Source organism: Thunnus albacares, chromosome 13, assembly GCF_914725855.1.
Source record: "Thunnus albacares chromosome 13, fThuAlb1.1, whole genome shotgun sequence".
NCBI classification, from domain to species: domain Eukaryota; kingdom Metazoa; phylum Chordata; class Actinopteri; order Scombriformes; family Scombridae; genus Thunnus; species Thunnus albacares.
This window is the reverse complement of record NC_058118.1, coordinates 15,120,297-15,140,989: the sequence shown is the minus strand read 5'-3', so window position 1 is coordinate 15,140,989 and position 20,693 is coordinate 15,120,297. Positions and strand designations below refer to the sequence as shown.

General features: G+C 39.3%; 2 protein-coding genes across 2 annotated transcripts in view; both read left to right on the top strand.

Annotated features, from left to right (window-relative positions):
• LOC122996056 (FRAS1-related extracellular matrix protein 2-like) overlaps nucleotides 1-8,093 on the top strand; it is a 62,219-nt gene extending 54,126 nt beyond the window's left edge. Inside the window, exons 17-24 of the mRNA XM_044371581.1 lie at nucleotides 2,552-2,744; nucleotides 2,837-2,962; nucleotides 3,071-3,198; nucleotides 3,314-3,448; nucleotides 3,596-3,722; nucleotides 4,379-4,566; nucleotides 4,691-4,837; nucleotides 5,304-8,093. Of these exons, the coding sequence (XP_044227516.1) occupies nucleotides 2,552-2,744; nucleotides 2,837-2,962; nucleotides 3,071-3,198; nucleotides 3,314-3,448; nucleotides 3,596-3,722; nucleotides 4,379-4,566; nucleotides 4,691-4,837; nucleotides 5,304-5,852 (1,593 nt within the window). The 3' untranslated portion in view covers nucleotides 5,853-8,093. The remainder of the gene's footprint in view (nucleotides 1-2,551; nucleotides 2,745-2,836; nucleotides 2,963-3,070; nucleotides 3,199-3,313; nucleotides 3,449-3,595; nucleotides 3,723-4,378; nucleotides 4,567-4,690; nucleotides 4,838-5,303) is intronic.
• A 766-nt stretch (nucleotides 8,094-8,859) lies between these two features.
• On the top strand, nucleotides 8,860-19,656 carry trim47 (tripartite motif containing 47). Its single transcript, XM_044370857.1, has 8 exons — nucleotides 8,860-9,105; nucleotides 9,529-9,740; nucleotides 11,143-11,188; nucleotides 11,401-11,496; nucleotides 16,069-16,293; nucleotides 16,641-16,663; nucleotides 16,751-16,872; nucleotides 17,268-19,656. The coding sequence occupies exons 1-8, from the start codon at nucleotides 8,923-8,925 to the stop codon at nucleotides 17,795-17,797; spliced, it is 1,437 nt and encodes a 478-aa protein (XP_044226792.1). The 5' UTR covers nucleotides 8,860-8,922; the 3' UTR covers nucleotides 17,798-19,656.
• Nucleotides 19,657-20,693: the final 1,037 nt, after the last annotated feature.

Genomic DNA, 20,693 nt, shown 5'->3' with positions numbered 1-20,693 from the left:
TTTCTGAATGAGAGGGTCGCACAGACAGAACGGCACCATATCTGTTTGCCTGCATTTATGTCTCATTCAGTGCATGTTTGTGTTTGTGTGTGTGTGTGTGTGTGTGTGTGTGTGTGTGCGTGTGTTCGCCAGCTTTGTATCCCAGAATGTGATTGACAACTTTTAATGTGCGTTCACACAAACATACACATTCACACACAGTATGGCCAACCTGTCAGCCACCCTCTGTAATGCTCACCACCTCCAACATGGAGCATTGCAGCTTAGATTCACAGAAAATCTGTGAAATCATGTAAGAAATTATAGTTATTTTGGAGTTTTATGTCTTGAGTGCACCAATATCATGCAAAGCTCAAGAGCAGAAATCTTAATTACCTATCAGCCGGCTTTAATCAGTTTTTATTTTACTGGCTGGCTGGTGTGAAGAGATTTCAGCTCACCAGAGAAGTCCGACTTTACTGTTACATTTCGGCATTATGTTCAGCTGTCAGTTAGATACTTACAAATTTCCAGTAGCAAATTGCTGTTGTTGCATCATTGCAGCAGATGTTGCAATTGTTGCTTGTGTTGTATACTGTACAGAGCATTCTCCTGGTTCTTATTGTTATTGTGGATTCGGAGACAGACCCTTGCTCCCTTGCTCCTTTGCTCATGTCCTGCTGCTCTTTTGTGTTCCTCCAGCCTTTGATCTGTGAGTTTCTTGTGGCTGATCAGACTGCTGTGTGTGTGTGTGTGTGTGTGTGTGTGTGTGTGTGTGTGTGTGTGTGTTTGAGAAGGAGATGGAGAAGCAGTATGATAGATAGAGAGAAATTAATTTACTTGTCCCCATTTACAGCAAGAACCACTTGCACACATAGTTAGACATGACACCCGTCATCCACAAGACTTTTAAGTCCACTTCGTTAAGGGAGATCACTGTCACTAGGGTTATGTGTTTTTGTCCAAGGAGTGCTAAAGGAAATAGAAACTTTCTCAGCCTTGCAGCTCCATCAGGGTGCAAGAAGCAAAGAGCACAGAAAGAATGGAATAATTCACCTACCTTTAAAGAACAAAAGACAAAATTGACATTGAAAGAATATTTGATTTGGGCTGTAATCACCTTGATCAGGGGTTTATTCTATTGTGGCCAAAGGCTCTTAGGTCTTCGAGAAAGCTTTGTATTTTGTTCTACAAAACTGCTGTATAGTACATGTGCTTCTAAAATTAAAGTCAAACTCCCAAGGAAAAAAAAGACCATGACATTTCAAGGCAGTAGGAGATAATATAATTTATAATAAACTATTATCATTGCTATCTTTATTCTGTTTCAGTTAGTTATAATCTATTTTAGGAGGTTTTGTAATAAAATTAGGGTCGAGCTGGCTTGTCTCTTAGTTAGCTGTCCTTTAATTTGTAATTTGGATCCTGATTCAGTGATTCACAATTTATCCTTCAAAGACACTGTGGTGGATTGGATAAATTTCAGCTATGTTTATTGTGTCTTTGATGGAGATTCTGTTGGCAGAAATATTATACAAGACACTTAGCGTAGTGGTACTTTGTGTTCAAATGTTTTTTAGATGGCCTCATGTTACAGTATATTTGCCAAGAGATGAAGAAATGGTTTATCAGAGAAGGGAAAGCAATGAAAGGATTAGGAATTACAGTCTTTTACTTTTTTACTGAAAACATCTTCTGCCAAATTGCTTTCCTCAGTTTCTCTTGCCAGTTAATCTCCTGCCCAGTGTTCGGTTTGGTAATTGACTATGCAAATTGACACATTTTCACTTCACATCAAACAACATTTCTAAGGGAGACTCTAGCTTTGTCAAATGTGTGTGGGCATATAGGTAAGTGAAGTCACACATAATTTTAGAAATAATGTTGGTGAGCAGAGACACCTAGTGGCTGGTTTTAGTTCATATGGATTTCAAGTTATGTTGTATATTATCCTGACAAATGGTGTTGAGTAGAACTGTGGCAGTTCTTTTTCACTTTACAAAAGCAAATTAAATGTGTTCAAATTATTTCCCAAAGTGTATGTAATTACAAATCAATATTTTAGAGATCACACATGGACTTCATTAATGGTCAAATCAATTATCATGTTTTAAATACTTGGAAAAAATAAAACCAAAATAGAAAAGAACAATACAAGCCCACATCACTGCCCACTGTAGTTCCTTTTGCACAACACAGGAAGACTTTTGTGCATCTTTGTGAACCTTGAGTAGGAGTGAAAGTAGTTCAAGCACCTTGTGGAGGAGAACTACGTGTGCATCTGTTACATCTTTTCAGTACTTATTATAGCTTATCGACCCACAATCACCCTTTAACCTAAAAGGAAGATACAGTTTTTTAAGACACACTGAAGATTTTTTGCTTTATAACATCAACCACAACTAAGTAAATAAGTAGTGATCCTTGTAAATAATGAGCTTCAAATTTGAACTGTTTTTATTTAGGATAATGAAGCAAAAGGCATGTTCAAGTATGGATGGATTTAAATGATTTTGTTTTCTAAGACATATCAAAAGCCTCACTTTACTCATCACTGAAAACATCCTTACAGGTGCTGAACCTTGTCCAGTCTTACGTGACCCTGCGGGTGCCTCTTTACGTTTCATATGTGTTTCACTCCCCCGTGGGCACCGGTGGCTGGCAGCACTTTGACCTACAGTCAGAGCTGCGCCTCACTTTTGTATACGATACAGCCATTCTCTGGAAGGATGGCATCGGCAGCCCCCCGCAGGCTGAGCTACAAGGTAAGTTCCCAAGATAGTGCGTCTAGACCAGATATCATCCACATAAAATCAGTTTTGTAGAATTAAGTGTGTGTGTGTATCTATTTTCCCAGGTGCTTTGTATCCCACAAGTATGCGCATCAATGACCAGGGACGTTTGGTGGTAAACTTCCGCACTAAGGCTCGTTTCAGGGGTCTGTTTGTGGAGTCTCACTCTGGAGGCAGAATAAAAAGAGCTGGTGAGACTGACAGATTGTTGTCATCATATCAGACTTACTATTCCTCAATAATAACCAGTGCTGAAGATGCAGTATGAACTTCTCCCCCTCTTAATATCCTTTACTTAGCAACATCCATGTCATCCATGGTGATGAGTGTGGACCACCCCGGCCTGACCTTTAACCTCACCTTAGTGAGGAGTGAGCCTACTTACAACCAGCCAGTCCAGCAGTGGACGTTCACCTCTGACTTTGCTGTAAGTATGACAGCATGAATTTTGTTTGTGCCCTGGTACAGGAGCTAAAACATCCACTGTGTAAATAACAGATACAAACTGACACCTAAGTATCGGTTCCTTCTGCTCTGTACAGGTGAGAGACTACTCAGGGACCTACACAGTGAAGCTTATCCCCTGTACAACTGCCCAGAATATGGAATACACTGTTCCACCTGTCTGCAGCCCCAGAGAACCAGTCACCTTCGACCTAGACATCAGATTTCAGCAAGTAAGGAAGTCTTTGTTTGGAATTACTTATTATAAGATCCAAAAGAGTCATATTTCTTTGTCGTAGGGAGATCTTTTTTCTCTCTCTCTGTATTTTTTGTCACTAGCTCTCTCTCTTTCTTCACTAAGTATCTGCATCTTTTTCCAGGTGAGTGACCCAGTTGCAGTGGAGTTCAGTCTGAACACTCAGATGTTCTTGTTGTCCAAGAGGAGCCTATGGCTCTCTGATGGCTCCATGGGTTTCGGTCAGGAGAGCGATGTAGCCTTTTCTGAGGGTAAGTCCTGTTACAAGGTCAAAGAACTTTTATCATTTGTGTAGTGAAGGTTTAAAGGACTATACTAGTGGTTGTAGATGTTTTTAGGTCATTAACTACAGGTGCAATTAGCTTTAAATAATGTTTGTCAACTTTTCGATGGGTGATTTTCTACTTTTCAGGAAGCTATTGGTTTGAGTTTATGCCAGTACAGTACAAAATTAAAATTGCAAAGATTTAGGCCTTGCTTGACATACTGTAGCTAATCAATCACATTGATTAACTACAGTGAACATTACATCAGCTTTATATTTTGTTAAAGTTATGTTTTTAAAGGAACCAACATCTGAGATTTGAGAACCTGGAAGACAACCAATAAGCAAACTCAAATTCAGTATAACAATGCACTCTGGCTACTTTAGATGAACTGAAACCTCTTGGAAGGTTGAAAATTAATCCTAAAACAGTGGTATGTTGTGGACATTTGTTGGTATATCTGTTGGTAAGTATATGGATTTGTAGTTCATCAGCTAAAACATGCAAAACCAGCAGTATAGCCCTTTAAATTAATTTAAATTTGTGTATTAAATATTCTGTCCTCCTTGGACTTTTAAGTATGGTTCATGTTCACAGCTTGGAGTAGGCTTTAGGATTCATGTCTTCTTCCCTTATTTCAGGTGATACGATCTACGGTCGTGTCATGGTGGACCCTGTGCAGAACCTGGGAGACTCTTTCTTCTGTAGCATAGAGAAAGTGTTCCTCTGCACTGGTGCTGATGGATATGTACCAAAGTATAACCCAACCAAATTTGAATTTGGCTGCCTGGCTGACTCTCCGTCATTGCTCTATAGATTCAAAATTCTTGTAAGTACATGTCACAATTTTAGTAAGCAAAGGGATGCAAAACAGAATTTTACAATCAATACAAACATAATTCCCTTTCTACCTTTTTTACTCTATCTCTTCTCAATCTAACACACCTCACCAGGACAAGGCTCAGCCAGAGACTCAGGCACGTGTGTTTGGTGATGTCAGTTTTAATGCTGTGCTGGCAGTGGATGATCCATCAGCCATGTCCCTCGTCAGACAGCCTGGGTCTGATGGCTTTAGAGTGGACTCTACAGCTATGTTCCAGGTATGCTTCATTGTATTCAAGCCTCATAGCCAATGACTGAGTTTTATTGTCAACCAGTAGCTAGTATGCTACTTTGTCATTCAATGTATAAAATGTCAAAGCTTTGAATATAGGCTTTGTCGCTCCACTAATATATGTACTGTATGTTTTGCCTCAACTGATGTTATGGTTTTCTGTTGTATTGTGTGGTTATTGGAGGACCACAGTGAAAGTAACCAATTACACTGTCTTGTGATTTAATATTTGATGACTGTCAATCAATCAATCCAGCTGTATCACAGCTTGAATGGTAAAGTGTACTTTTGCCAAATATCCAAGGTCTAATAATGATTCAATTTAGCACTAGCAGGTCCCATGTTATCAAAAATGAGACATTTCTCTCTTTTTGCAAGATGCCTTTTTGTATTTTGTGTCATTTTAAACTGAATATAATTCTAAGATATGCATAATTATGTGTTTTCCTCAGGTTGCTGCAGGTCGTGAGTGGTACATACACACCATTTACACAGTTCGTTCCAAAGAGAATGCCAACAGAGGCATTGGAAAGCGCAGCCTGGAGTACCATTCCTTTGTTTCCACAAGCAACAATCTCGCCTTGACCTCAACAAGCGGTAGAGGTCATCGCTCCAGGAGGTCGGTTGGTGATGAAGTCCCAGAGGTTGCTGAGGATATCGGCGCAGACAACAGCCGAGGCACCAATATCATGCACATCACCTTGGACCGCACCAAGCGACGTGCGGGGGGGTTGAATGAGCTTCTCACCGATGGGCTGGAACCTAGTGAGCTGAATGCAAAGGAGGAAGAGGAGGGTCTGGTGACTGTGGTGGGGGCACTTGTAGGGTTGCTGTTGACTATCCTGATCATTGTGACCCTTGTGCTTGTGCTGCGATCCAGGCAGAAGGATGGGAAGGAAGGATGGAGAGAGGGGGTGCAGGAGGTGGTGAAAGGGTCTGTTAGCACAGAACCCATGTTGGTGGTGAGGATGCAAGACTGCCACAACAGCTCAGAGGTCTGAGCAATGGATGTGTGGATGGACAGATGGACAAAGGGACAAAGAGTATGTGGGGCTTTTATAAAATTTTGGATTTTCTTTTTTTTATCTGGTATTAAATTACATAACACCAAAAATCTGAGATTGATCATATGCATTATTGGGTGTGTGTGCCTGTTAGTGGGGGGGGGGTTACAGTATTGGATCCATTACAGTTACCTGATCACTGTAACAGAAAACAACATGACAGTCCCATACACTGTCCTCACTTTACATTCCAACTCGCGCCGCTGGTAGCATGACATTTCCTTTCTCTCTTACTGGCTTTATGGTGTTAAAGTGCCTGAAGCAGCTAAATCCCTTCAGGACAGTTCAGTCACCAAGAGCACTTTTCTCATAAAGATAGTGTCACGCAGGCCAAGTCAGAGATTTAGTGCTGCGGGTGTACCTTGGGTAAAAGGGGACTAGATGACACTGAGAGGAATAATTCACCTATAAAAGAACACTCAAATGTTATCGACTCAACCCTGTGTCAGTCAAAACTTCACTGAAGTGTGTGAGCCCTGGTAGTTCCATGTGTCTCCCCAAATATGAATGGTAACAAGATCATCTTTTCTACAGCTTGCAAAGGATAAAAGACATTTTTGAAAACATATGTTGCAGAACATTCAAGGCTTTCACTACCTTAACAATTGCATTATGGTCCCAAAAGTCCAATATTTACATTATTATCTCAAATATTTCCTCAGAATGGTTATAAAGTTCATGCATGGCCAGAGGATAATACTATTTAGTGAAATATTGTAGATGTTAAGGTAAATATTGGACTTATTATAAATATTTAACCCATAGTGCAAATGTTTGGCAACAAAACGTGCTGCATGAGTACATTAATTTTCATTCTGGGGTGAACTGTGCCTTCAGGCCTACTATTTTGTCCCAAAATACTTGCTGGGACAGTCATTCTGGATTACACAATGTGTAACGAAAAACATGAACACAAGATGCCAACACTTGTTTCTTATCTCTGAACTAAACTGGCACAACTCTCTTATCAGACAGGAGATTAATACCACTGCTGTCAGAATTTGTGTTTATTAACCAGCTAATCATTTTATTCAGTTATGTATACTTGTTCTGTATTTTGTTTATCATGTGCTGAGAAAGGTTTTCCTAGCTATATTGAGCATATCTGCTGCTGTAGAGTTGGGTTCACACTGTTTTTTCTCATCTCTTTTTTTTTTGCATTTTTTTTAAACTCAATCATTTTCTAGGTCATGTGTTTACAGTTCAACACTGCTTCTGTTAGCACAATGTTTACAGCTATCCATCCTTGCAATATCGTTGCCTCACTGTGTGTTCCTGTGATCATATTTATTCAAAATACATTGTCTAAACACTGCTTATGTTACGTATATATAAAAACACTCATCTCAGGAGTTATTTCATTTACAGAGAATGGACTGTGTGTTGTAACACAATTTACTACTGTTGACTGAAGAGAAACTCTGCGGAGCCACTTTCCACTTCTTTGTTACACTGCTAATAAGTGTGGTGCTGTGAACATGCAAATACTGTATCCATATCCAATTATTTGACCTCTATTCTTCTCACATTGTGTTCCTGTAAACTTTGTCACTGGTGCTGTTTGGGATTTCAGTGTTCTGACTCATGTTTTTGAACAAAGGATGCAAACAAAGTAGCTGCTCACCGATCAGTATGTCACCATGAAAAATATTACGTTTGAGATGTTTCATATTATCTGCTGTTTCATTATTTTGTTGATGCCACTAGTGAAATTTCTTGTTTACATGTGTTGTTAAACCTGTGTCTTATTCTGCTGTGACAATTCAACATGCTGAAATCAGTGTTCCTAAATATTTGTCTTATTATGGTGTTGTCAGTCATCATGCTATAATTATTTCCAATATGTATCAGGGTTAGCCAATGTGATGTACATGAGCCGGAAATCAGCCAAGATGTGAATTAGCGAGGGATGTGAGGATTTATACTGCTAATAGTCTGCCGGCTGTGATGTGTTGACCCTGACAAATTGGGAAATAACACCATATCTGACATCAAATGCACTTTTTGAGTCACATCCCTCACATGCCAATCCAAGCTATGCAATGTAATGTATACCCCACAGCCAGTTATCCCCATGTATATGACGGTTTTAGCACAAAATATCAAACTTGATATTCACTTTGTGTCTTTTTATGAATGGGTTTTTATGTATATGTATTTAAGAATAAACATTGTTGCTTACTGGTAGGTTGTTGTCGATTTAATCAGTATATATATAGCTATAGAGCTGAGACTTGAGACATGAACTTGAGTCAGACTCAGAAATGAGCACTTGAAACTTATTGGAATTGTTTGTTTTGAGACTTGACATACTTGAGCCTTTAAGACTTGCCTTGAGACTTCAACATTCAAATTTCATATTTTGTCTTGTAAAAGACTGAACCAGTAAAAAATAACGATGGACACGCAGGCGACAAGCAAAACATCCTGAATACTTAATTAAGGACTTGGTCCAAGCAATGTAAAAAAAGGTATCAGCATTTTATAAAGTTCAGCATTTAGAGACCTGAAAGACTTGCAAATGACTTCCAATTTGCTTGTGGACTTGACCTAGACCTGTCTCAACAGACTTGTATATGACTTGTATACCTCACATAAGCATACACGTTTAAATTACATTCACAGACAAATCATAATCATCAGTTGCTATGATTATTAGGAGAGCATGAAAGAAAGAGACTCTAATGTGTCAATGAAATAGCCTACATTACATACACCAAGACAATGGTTTAAAATTATTGTAATCTGTAAATGTCACAAACAAAAAGTGTGATTATGTATAGACTACAATAACTTTACTTCCTTCATCAGAAATTGGCCTCATGATCGAAACTTTTCCTTTTTTTAACTGATTAATTAGCTGTACCAACAGAGAGGGAGGGAGGAATCTGATTGGCTTAGATGGAAAATGACGCACCACAAATATGCCCGCTCTCTTCCTCCTCTTCCTTCCGGTTTTCACTTCCTGCTGCGGCAGTTTGTGTTGTGCTGCTGTTGGCTTGTAAACATGGCCACGGCAGGAGCAGCTGGGGACGACCTGAGGAAAGAGCTCACATGTGCAATTTGTTTGGACTTCTTCAAAGACCCTGTCATACTGAAATGCGGGCATAATTTCTGCCGGTTTTGCATTTGTATGCACTGGGATGAAAATGGCGGAGACTACGGGTATCAGTGCCCTCAATGCCGAACGGTAACGTTTAATTAACACATATTACCGTTACCTGTATATGCTCCCGTGTTTTTCTTTTGTTTCTTTTCTTTTTTTAACAAATTATGTTTGGTACAGTTGTGACATTATTATCGTGACTTTCAGGTGTTCCAGGTGTCAACGAATTCAGAGTTGTTGGTTGATGGTTGGTCTTTTAAAATTAACGTTAGGTAAACTACGCATTGCGTAACTGGCCACCGTTGCTATGATAGCTGGCTAGCTTGCTATAGCTAACGGTAGCTTAATCTAGATCAATTGCCCGAGAGCAGGTAAATTAACTAACAACAGGGAACTTTGTGTTTAACTATTAAGGAGACAATGTCGAACAAATACACACAGTAAACAAAGTTAATACTGACTTTGGGCTTGATTACATTATTTGTGCTTTTCTTATTCCCCTCTTAGGTTTTCAACAAGAGGAGCTTCACTAAAAACTACCTGGTGCAGAATCTGGTCGCCAAACTGGACGATCTTGAGTGTCTGGGATCTTGTCCAGCACCCTCTAAACCCATTAAAGTTGATGGGAAGTGTGAACAACATGGAGAAGAGCTGAAACTGTACTGCCAGACTGACAAGAGGCCTATCTGTGTAGTCTGCAGGGAATCCAGAGCACACAGGTTGGCTGTGTTCTCACTTTAATATAGATAAATTATAACCTACATATATTCTCTTTTGGTTTATTAGCCATTTGTTTACGATGGAGAATTCCTCTTCTGTTACAAAAAATAATGTTAACTGCCACAACTGTCCTAGACATGGATTAGTTAGTTGTAACCCGAAACACAGTTTGCTTATCAGGTTAAACTAGTGACCTAATGAACACTGGTACTTTACCATAGGCAGGCTTCTGAGCCTCTGTCTCTAAGTCTTCAGTCTTTAATTGTGTGCATTTACATGACAAAGACACAGCACAGGGAAAGTATCGCTTTGGCAGTAGTTTTGCAAGGGTAATAGGAAGGAGTTATCTGATTACTGACCAACTGCATTTATATTGTTTTTGTTTTGAGTATTTTTTTGTTTATTTGTTATACACATTTAGATGCTATAGTGAGACAACTCAATCAAAGTTTCAGCACTTCTGTACTCTCATCTCCCCCCATGATGCTGACCAGGAGACTACAAAGTTTACTGGCAGTGTACTAGAAATTGCCTGGGCCTAGACCTTTGAATCCACCCACTCCAGAAAGAATGTTATAAATAACATTGTTAACACTGTGCTAGATGACAGAGAAATACAAAACTGTAATAACGAGCCTTTGAAAATATATATTTTATGAGCACACGCATAAAGCAAACTGCCTGTTAACAACAACAAATGTGTTGAAAATGCTTTTTTCAGCCCCGTGGGACAGTTCCCAGCTGTTATCACAGCAGAACGGGTCACTTACTGAGTGATGAAGTTACGCCGTCAGTGGCGTAACTTCATTGGTCGCCTCAACTGGGTGTTGCCACTTCATGTATCCATCATTTCAAATTAAAAGTCCTCTAGCGTTTCTTACACTTTCCAGCCATATACTAAATTTTGACATAATTTTGACAAGCTGTAGCTCCCAAATGGAGTTTGGGTTTTTGTTTTTTCCTTGGACCAGCCGACCAATAAAAACTTGGTCATCTAAGACTCTTCTCGTCGACTAAAGTTGGACTATACTAAACCTATTTGAATTTGTACTGCACTGTATCAACTCTTTTTTTTTTTTTGCTTTTCATCACCATGTGTAAGAAACGTGTCCTTGACTGCATTCCATTCCAATCACAGCAGCCATTGTGGCTGTCTGCGAGAAAGTGGTTAAGATAAAGACAAATCAAAACAGTGGTGATATCTTCCAAAGCTCAAGACATCTGATTTCAATGGTCAAGTGGATTATAAAACCGTACTAAATGTCATGATTGGTGAAATTTTGTCAAGGGTGAATTAATTGCTAAGCAATGGGTCTCATACACAGTTTGCAGTGTTCAGGTGTTTTTTTTATGTTGTTCTTAAACCACTGATTGCTCATATGTTGTTCATTGTTATTTCAGACACCATGAGGTGGCACCAGTACCAGAAGTTGTGAATGACATGAAGGTAAGCCTACATGTATGCATTTGTTAAGATGCATGGTCTTCTGTGTACTAGTCTCCTATACTTGGTCAAGAGACACATGGTCTTTGTGATATTATATATCATCTTATTCACTAAATCTAGAATAATAGCAGTTTTTTTTCCAGTCTGTGATATCATGATTCATGATGTCCTGTTTTCCTGTCTGCTTATGTCTTGGTGTACATTTTTTACAGATGGAGTTGAAACTGAGGCTAATGGAGCTCAACTGGCAGAAGTCTCAATGTGTAAAAGTTATAACGGCTGACGAGCGCACCAAAAGTGAAGTGAGGGTATGTAATTGTCATGGAAATTTCTCTAGTAGAGATGGATCTCACAAAGAGGGATTGTCTTTCAGAGCTTTATTCCAGTATCATACACATATGCATGCCGGACTGTGTCTGGATTAGACAGAGAGACAAAAAGCGAAGTTAAACACTCAGATTTATAGTCGTTGCGACACCCACCACTGAATGCTACAGAGCACTCCGTGACCCTTTAGAACATACAACCTTGGCAGTTAATTGATACAGCAGTTGGCCCTTTGTTCGTCACTTATCAGTGTTTCTTCCTGGAGGAGTTCTGTCTCCGCATCCATCTGGGAACTGGAAGTTGAAGGTCGAATCACACAGCCTCATTTCTGATAACATTTCTGCACTTTCTCACACAAGGGTAATACAAGTAATAAAAGTTTTACACACATACACATAATCATAAAACATTATAACATAAGAGTATTAAATTTCATTACATTAATAAGATTTTAAGCATATTTATTGCTGGTCAAATTTATGTTTGCAGGCCAAGCATATTTAAAAGTTAAGTACATGTATTATTTAATCTGTAAGAGAGAATCTTTGAACTGAACTGACTTTACTGAATCATCATTATTACTAATCACCATTACTTAGAGGCGAGGGCATACATCCAAACTGGCTGGGGGCAAAATTACTTTCAGCAAACATTTCATATTCTGTCACCCACCCTGGTGTTCCACTAACAGGAAGCCAAAACACTTCCACGATGTCCACTGACCAGTCCCACCACTATTGATATCCTCGGGGTCCTAGCACCAGTCTTCTTGATTCCCCATGCTTCTGTTCCATTGTCATGAGGAGCCAGGACCCTCTAACAAGCATGTAAATTCTCTCACTACAGACAGTTCTATCTACAATCAGTCAATTTTACACACCGTTCCTGTTATTTATAAATCTGGCTGCTTAGCTAGGCATACAAGTCGACCTAAGTGTGTCTCCTCCGAAAATCTAATTTATCCTCCTGTGTCTATTGTGCCCTCTCAGCTGCCCTTTGCTACATCTAAAGCATGTTACACTTGAATCATCTCAAGACTGTAAAATATGCCACAGACTTGGACTGTTGCATTTAAACATCAGAAGCCTGCTCCCAAAAATTGACTATATCCATGTTTTGATAAGCCATGTTTCAGTTCTGACTGAATCATGGCTTTACCCTAAGATCCCAAATAATAACATTACTATAGGTGGATACAACGTTTTTAGATGTGATCAAAGAAGTAAAGGTGGTGGAGTTGTGATCTATGTAAAAGACTGCCTCGCTGCCCACGAAATCATCTCATGCTCAGAGCTCAAGAAATATGAATATATTCTGTTGGACCTCTGTTTTTGGAAGGGACAGGCACATGACCATTGTTGGTATGTATGACCCCCACCCCACCCCTCCTCAGCACATTTTGAAGCTTTGGAGGACATAGCAAAGCTCTGGTCTGTATTCCTCCTCAGAGATGATAAGAATGGGTGATCTTAACCTGGACTAACAAATTAAAAGAAGCTCATAAACAAACCCACCGGAACAAATTTCAAAAATCCTCTTAACTCCACATTAATTGATATCATCCTTACTGACCACACAAATACCCTGCTTCTGGAGTTTTTGCCCTTGATATTAGTGATCACTGTCCCGTTGCCTGTGTCAGAGACATTAAACTCCATAAATCTCAATCACAATTTATCACAAGAAATTATACGCATTTTAATCTTCAGGATTTTTTTTAAATGATATGTCCATCTCTGACATTGATAATACATTCTCTATCACTGATCCTGCCATAGCACAGGAAAACTTTTCACAATCTTTTAATGTTATTGCTGACAGACATGTCCCTTCCATAAAAAATCAAACTAACACATAATTACAAACAGATACAGTCCTTGGCTCTCCCCACAACTCTCCAGTGCCATCCACAACACAGACAAAGCCTGGTCCAAGGCTAGATCCAGTGGCCTGTGATAGTTCAACTAAATACATTCCTTAAAAGGAGCTACACTACCAAGAGTTTCCTAGGCAACGCCACAGAGGTTAACTCACGTTTCAGAACAGCACTGCACAGAGGCTCCCAAACACTATTGATTTCCGAATGAATGGATATTTGGCGTTATTATTGGCATTGGAAAAAAATATTTTTTTGGCCTGGCGGCCCACCAGGCCTGTACAATTATAGGGGAAACACTGCTAGTCATATCTCTGATAGATCATCCATAGTTGAAGCCTTTAATCACCATTTCCTCTCCTCTGGTCTTTTATTTAATAATATGTCTCTGGATTTAACTGTAGACAATTGCATATCTGTCCAACAGTGGGTGTCCCAAATGCCTCAGCTTCTCCTGACTGCAAATTTTCTTTTAGTTTGGTAAGCACTGCAGATGTTTACAAAGCTCTGCTTAGGTTAAAAGCATGCAAAAACACTGATGCAAATCATCTTGACCCATATCTTCTTCATCTAAGTGCCCCCTCAATCTGTTCACGTTTAAGCACATTTTTAACCAAACCTTTTTAACAGGCAGCTTTGTGGAAAAGCGCCAGAAAAACTACAGTCTATAGGTTTAGATGAAGCCATGCTTAATTGGTTCCACTCTTACCTTACAGAGAGAACTCAGACTTTTGTTGCTGATGGCGCTCAGTCAAGCCATCTTACCATCTGAAATGGGTTGCCACAGGGGTCACTGCTTTTTACATTATACATAAATAACATTGTTCCTCCTGATCAATACTTCAATGCCCATTTTTTTGCAGATGATACAATTTTATATGCCCCAGGCTCCACCCCAGCCCAGGCCCTGACTCATCTTCAATCTGCCTTTGATGTTTTCCAGTCATCGTTCCTTAATCACAGACTAGTTTTAAATGCAGAAAAGACCAAGTACATGGGATTCTCCTCCACCACCAGTGACTCTGACTATCCTGCCATTAAAACTTTGAATGGCACCCATAATACTCTCGCTGAGTCATACACATACTAAGGAATTTTGCCCGACAGCAGACTATCATTCAAGATTCATGTTCAACATTTTACTCAAATTAAAAGTCAAACTAGGCTTCTCGGATAGAATCAAAGGACGTCTGTCTCCCTCCAACCGTAAAACTATTGTTCAGTCAACCGTCATGTCTGTCCTTGACTATGGAGATATTCTGTATTGTTGTGTTGCCCCATCAACACTTCAGAAGTGAAATCCTGTGTATCATAATGCTTAACGCTTTATCACAAATGGCACATTTCGTACTCATTGTTCTCTGTATCAGAAGGTTGGTTGGACTTCGTTACAGTCAAGGAAAAAAAAACCATGTTCATCTATAAAGTTCTACTGTTGCAGCTTCCAAACTACCTCACACTTCTCCTCTCATTTAAATCTAGTAACTACAGTTAACGATCCAGTAACTACTTAATCTTAGAGGTCCCTCATGTTCATACTAATGTTGGCAGAACTGGTTTCAGGTACTATGCACCTTTTTAAATGAATGAACTGCAAACTGTTCTCAAACTTGAGTCTTACATTCTTCTTGGAGACTTTAAAGCATTATTATTTGTTGGATTTTTTTATGATTCTTGTAACTGTTTTTATTAATTCCTTTTTTGTGTAGTTGTCTCTGTCTGCTGTTGTTTCTTGTCTTATGAATGTTTTTTGTTCTCAGGTCTTTAAAAGATATCTTAATCTCAATGAGACTGCCTGATAAAGTAAAAAATATATAATTGTCATTGACCTGAATCAGTAGCTTTTGAGCTCCCCTCACTGGTGACTGAGAGCTTGTTGTCAGCTTGGCTGTGATTGTTACTTTCTTGTTAAAAGCTTATTAAAAGACTTGCAAAACCCACAGAAATAATCATAATGTGATTACTGCCACAAATACAGTAAGTGACTGCTGAGATGTAGAGAAACGTGTCTAGATTTGTACTGAACAGCTTGAACTAACAACAAACTGAACTGAATAGAATCGGTGTTGAACAACATGGCAGTATGAACGTGATGTGTTCACTCACTGATATACGTACTGAAGTCAGTTTTTTGCATATGGAAGTGCATTTTAATAGTTCACTTGTTGAATGCACTGAAGTGTATTGAACAGTGATGTGATCGTTTAGCTTAGAAAAAGATGAAAGAACTACGTAGTCAAGGACTTTGTCTCTTTTTAACTGAACAAAACAATTTAAATCAGCAAAGTGATTTGTAATTACCATCTCAACAATCTTAAAGTGTATGTTTGGTTCAAGTGGAGCCCTATTAGCTTATTACCCATGATGCACTAGATGTACAAACATTATGGTACACACTACACTGAAACATAGTAAACATCAATGTGAATATGCTGAACAAGCACACCATTGGTTCTTCTCATGACACTGGCAAATATTAGGCTCCCATCAAACCACCCATAGGCTACTTGGTTTTACTTTTGGCAGGAACAACTTTCAGTTCACTAATTTAATGTGTAAACAAATTAAGGTGATGGAATAAATGCAAAGGTAGTTATTACAAGACCTCTACCTCTGTTATTCTAAATTAGACGCCTGTCCATTTTGACATTTGACATCAAATCTTTCTGTCCTCCAGCTGAAGAAACAGAGACTCAAGGAGAAGATTGAGGCGGATGTTGGGGCTTTGGTCCAGTTCCTTCTAGACGAAAGAGACTCCCTGCTTGACAGCCTGGATGCTGAGGAAGTGGCCACCATGGCAGTCATAGACGACAACATGAAGATCGTGGAGACTGAGGCAGCAGCTGTGGACAAGGCTATAGCTGATATCCACAGCCACATCAGTGGGAAAACTAGCTTTGAGGTCAGTCTAACAAATCAGCTGTCCGATTCACAGAAGTGATTCAACTCTGAAATCACCATGCTGCTGCCACAGCTTGACAGTTTCTGGTCTGGGCTAGGTACCAAAAATACTGCACTGAATTTACTTATCCTTTTTAAATACTTCCCTGAAATTGTAGATGGGAACATGTGCATTTCTTTCTCAGAATTCATCTGATGTGGACCAAAATTTCAGAAACATGTCATGAAACTTGTCAGTGTTTGTATTTACACGTTAAAAGCACCACTGATTTTATGTAAACACATTTCTCTTTGACTGTATTAAGTTGACAGTTCATGTTAAAATTAGCATTTTTCTTCCCCCAACAGAGCCTTGCTGATACGTTCAACGAGTAAGTAGCTTTTAGTTATAATGTGATTCTGTAAAATTCTCACAAATTACAGAAGAAAATTACAATTTTTTTTCCCTTCTTCCACAGAGTCATCCATTGCAAGCCTTTCACATCTCTCGAGCCGGTTAATTGTCAGACAGAATTTACCGACTTCTCAGGGCCCTTCCAGCTCATCATGTGGAAGAAAATGATGCACGTGCTGCATACCAGTAAGTTTACTCCACAAAGAGAAGCATGCACTGAACACATGACTCTTTCTTGCGTCAGAAAATTAAAAACCCCAATGCAGCAAGCCGTATAATATTTTTATCATCGCTAAAAACAAGAGTTCCTTCTGTATGTTGAAAAGTCATGCCTGCTGGGAATTAATAATCTGATCATACATATCGTACATTCTGCATACTTAATAATAATCACAGTTACATGTTTTTAGTATATACTTTGAACATACTAAAAATTTGGATATAGGTATGGGTTATACTAGTAAATGAAATCTGCCAATTTTCAAGCGAAAAATGGGATTTTCTCTTTATTTAAATATACTGCCAGCTTCAGCTCGATTTATGAGCATAGTGAATTAATCTCGCTTTCTCTTTCTGTGTAGTGCCTCAGAACCTCACCTTAGACCCAGACACTGCTCACCCAAACCTGCTGATCTCAGATTTCGACACCAAAGTGGAGGAGGGTCGTGTTCGTAACCAGGAGCCAGACCTGCCGGCCCGCTTCACCCGCTTCTGTGGTGTCCTTGCTACAGCCCAGTACGCCAGCGGCCAGCACTACTGGGAGGTGGATGTTAAAGACAAAGGCGTGTGGTACCTGGGAGTCACCACTGAGTGCAGCAACAGGAAGGGCTTCGTCAGCCTCACTCCCTCCGCCGGATACTGGAGCCTGTGTCTGCAGGACCGGCTGTACGCTAACGGGGAGGATGGGCGCATCCCTGTCGCCGACTACTGGAACTCTCCTCGGGTTGGTGTTTACCTGGACTATGACAACGGTCGTCTTAGTTTCTATGACGCCGTCACAATGAAGAGACTCTACATGTTTGACACCTGCTTTGAAGAGCCCGTCTACCCTTTCTTCAGCCCAGGGAAGAACGATCCTGGCAGCAGGCTGCAGATTTGTCACTATTACTGAGATATGGGATGAGTGTTTTTAAATAATTTGGTCATCAAACAGTAAACTCGTGTCTGCCGGTGTTCAGATTTGCTGTTAGCAAAGTTTTACCACATAGACCAGGCTGAAGTGACGGGGAGATATTGACCCTTGGAGCCATGTACTGTATGCATTTGAGCTGTTACTCGTTGGTCTTAGAAAATACTCTGAATACGAATTATCAGGTGTCACGGCACACTCTGGTGGTAATGAAGAGCTTCATCTCTCTCTCACCTTTTTTTGAGCTTGAAAATTGAGAATTTGGTATTTTCAACCTAGACACACACTGTAGGCTTATTCCCCTGACAACTGTGGCTGGGGTTCGGAGAGGTGCTCTGTTGTTTATATCACTGTTTCTGCTGGGATGCAGATGCCTCAGATGCTCTTGTTGGTTAGAGCTCATATCCTAATAGCAACCACAATGCCATACTAGCACTGTACATTAGCTCATATTGGCTAAGTTTTTGCCAGGCAGTGCCACTGCTGTTGCCTTGTTGGGCAGAACTTGAAGGATATATGACGGTTATCACATTGATAGTTGCTGACAGTGAAGGATTTCTAAAAGTTAAGATTCCCTTATTAATTCCAGACTGAAAACAGCTTGTCAATCATTTGACTCAAATTTGACAGCTGGTACTGGGATTTCAGCTCTCAGACAATGATCAGACTTGCAGTAACTAAAGGCTGGGCTTTTTGTTTTGTGGACATTACTGTTACTACCAATTCTTTTTTCTTTTCTTTTTTTTTTTTTGTTCCGTACATTCTTGACACTTTTGGACTGTTGCAGATTCTTATGTATATTGCTCTGAGTCACATTTTGCAGCTTATTCTTGTGAACAGTTATACAAATGCACATACTTGCTATTTCTGAAAAACAGAAAATCAGCCTCCCTGAAAATGAGCAGATATGAGGGAAAAAACAAATGATTTTCAAAAATTGTTACCGCAGATTATAAAGCTGTGAGCCATGTCCCTAGATATGTTGCCTCGTAATGGGTGAACCTATAGACGTGATTTATTTTTTAGACATTCCATCAACAGCAGTCAGACTTCACAGTTCACAGCTTGGTGGACTTAAGTGTAAACCTGGGATGATGAATGGGAGTTTTATTACAGGTTACATTTTTGTTTGCTTTTTACAAATTACTCACAGTATTTTATTATATTTTAAATAATCCTGCTTTATTATTAACTGCTGGCTGTTGTGTTGGTCGTGACATTTTTATGTCTATTCAACTGTTTTTTTTTTTTTTTGTTTTGTTTTTTCCATGATTTTCAATTTAAGATTTTGAACGTAAAACATGTGTCTGGACAATTATACATTTGCCTTCATAAACTTTTAATTTAATTTTTTTCTTAAATGGTTATCTTTATGGATTTTTAATTTCTTTTTTGGCTCTTGTAGTTTGTCAAAGTGCAGTTATGGACCTGCAGATGAGAGATTTTCTCTTACACGGTTGTACAGCGACACCTTTTTTTCAGATATTCTTATTTAGGAGCACAGCAGAAACATTTTCACAGCATGATCGGTGATAATATTTGAAAATGTTCTTGGTCAGTATTAAGATGCTCCTCTTTTGGTTTTCTCACCATATTCAGACGTCTAAGGTATTCATGTGTTAGGACTGCAAAACTCTGCTCTTTAACTTTTGAGTATTTGCTGATAAATGTTTTGTCCAAGATGGTGTACCTCATCTAATACAGTTTTTGAACTGTGTCTTGATTAGTGTTGCATAAAAAAAACTTGGTAGTCCCTGTTCTTGGTCCTTTCACTGTTTTAAATGTGCTTACTGTTTCTCAGACTTTACAATGAGATTAAAAGCGGAAAAAGTCGTGTTTCATTTCCCTTGAAGCGTAACTTTCTTCTTCTTGTCATGAGACCGCCAGTCTTTATGTGTGACCTAAACTCTTAGCAAAACAACAGTTATCTTTAGGAAAGACGTTGCTGTGGTTTTTGCCACTTTGCTACATAATAAACAAACTTTTTCCACCATTTTCTTCTCAAACCCAATTTGGTAGTTACCTGGTTTGATTTTTGCACCCAACTAATCAAATTCTTGGACTTTGATATGTGCACATACACGCTACAAACCTATTAGGAGTACCAAAGCAACTGAGTCTTGGTAGTGACCAGGCTGCTGCCTTGGTAGAGGTTTCTCAAGAGGGCTGTTGCTCCCTGTCGATGTCTCAACCTCATTTTCTTCCCTATTCTGGTACAACAGCCTAATATAACCTTCTCTGACAGTTTGTTGCTGCTGATTCAGTTTCATACTGCCAGAACATTTAAGGAGGAGGTGAGAAATCAGAGTTCTCTCCCATCTCCTCCTCCTGCTTTGTAAATGACTCAGTTGTGACTTTTTTTCCTGTCTCTTGATAGGGACATGCTTTTAATAAAGGGCCATACAATTTGATACACATTCAAATGATTATGAACCAGAGACGGTACTCTGACGCTGGACAGAAGAGCATTGCTGATGAACTTTTCTGACAGCTGTGATGACTCTGTGAGGAACAGTATTCAAGTCACCTGGATTTTTGAGTAATTTGATAATGTAGAAGCGTAAGTTGATTAAACCTAGTTACAGACAAGAAGCATTCATTCACTTTTTGTTGCCATTTTCCCAACTGTTTTCCTTTACAAAGCTGTTGCCTTTCCAGTCTCAGATTTGTTCTGTAAACTTTATCAGGAAGCACACTTGAAAGAAAATTATATTTCTCCTCATTAGGCTGATAAACATTTTAATAAGCAGCATCACTGGGTGCCTGGTGCTATGCAATGTAGGGAACAACTCAGTATCCATGGCAACACCTGGCATCTTTCTCATCAGAGGAAACAAAACAGTATTATCATAAGCACAAATTGTAAAGGCTGCTTAGT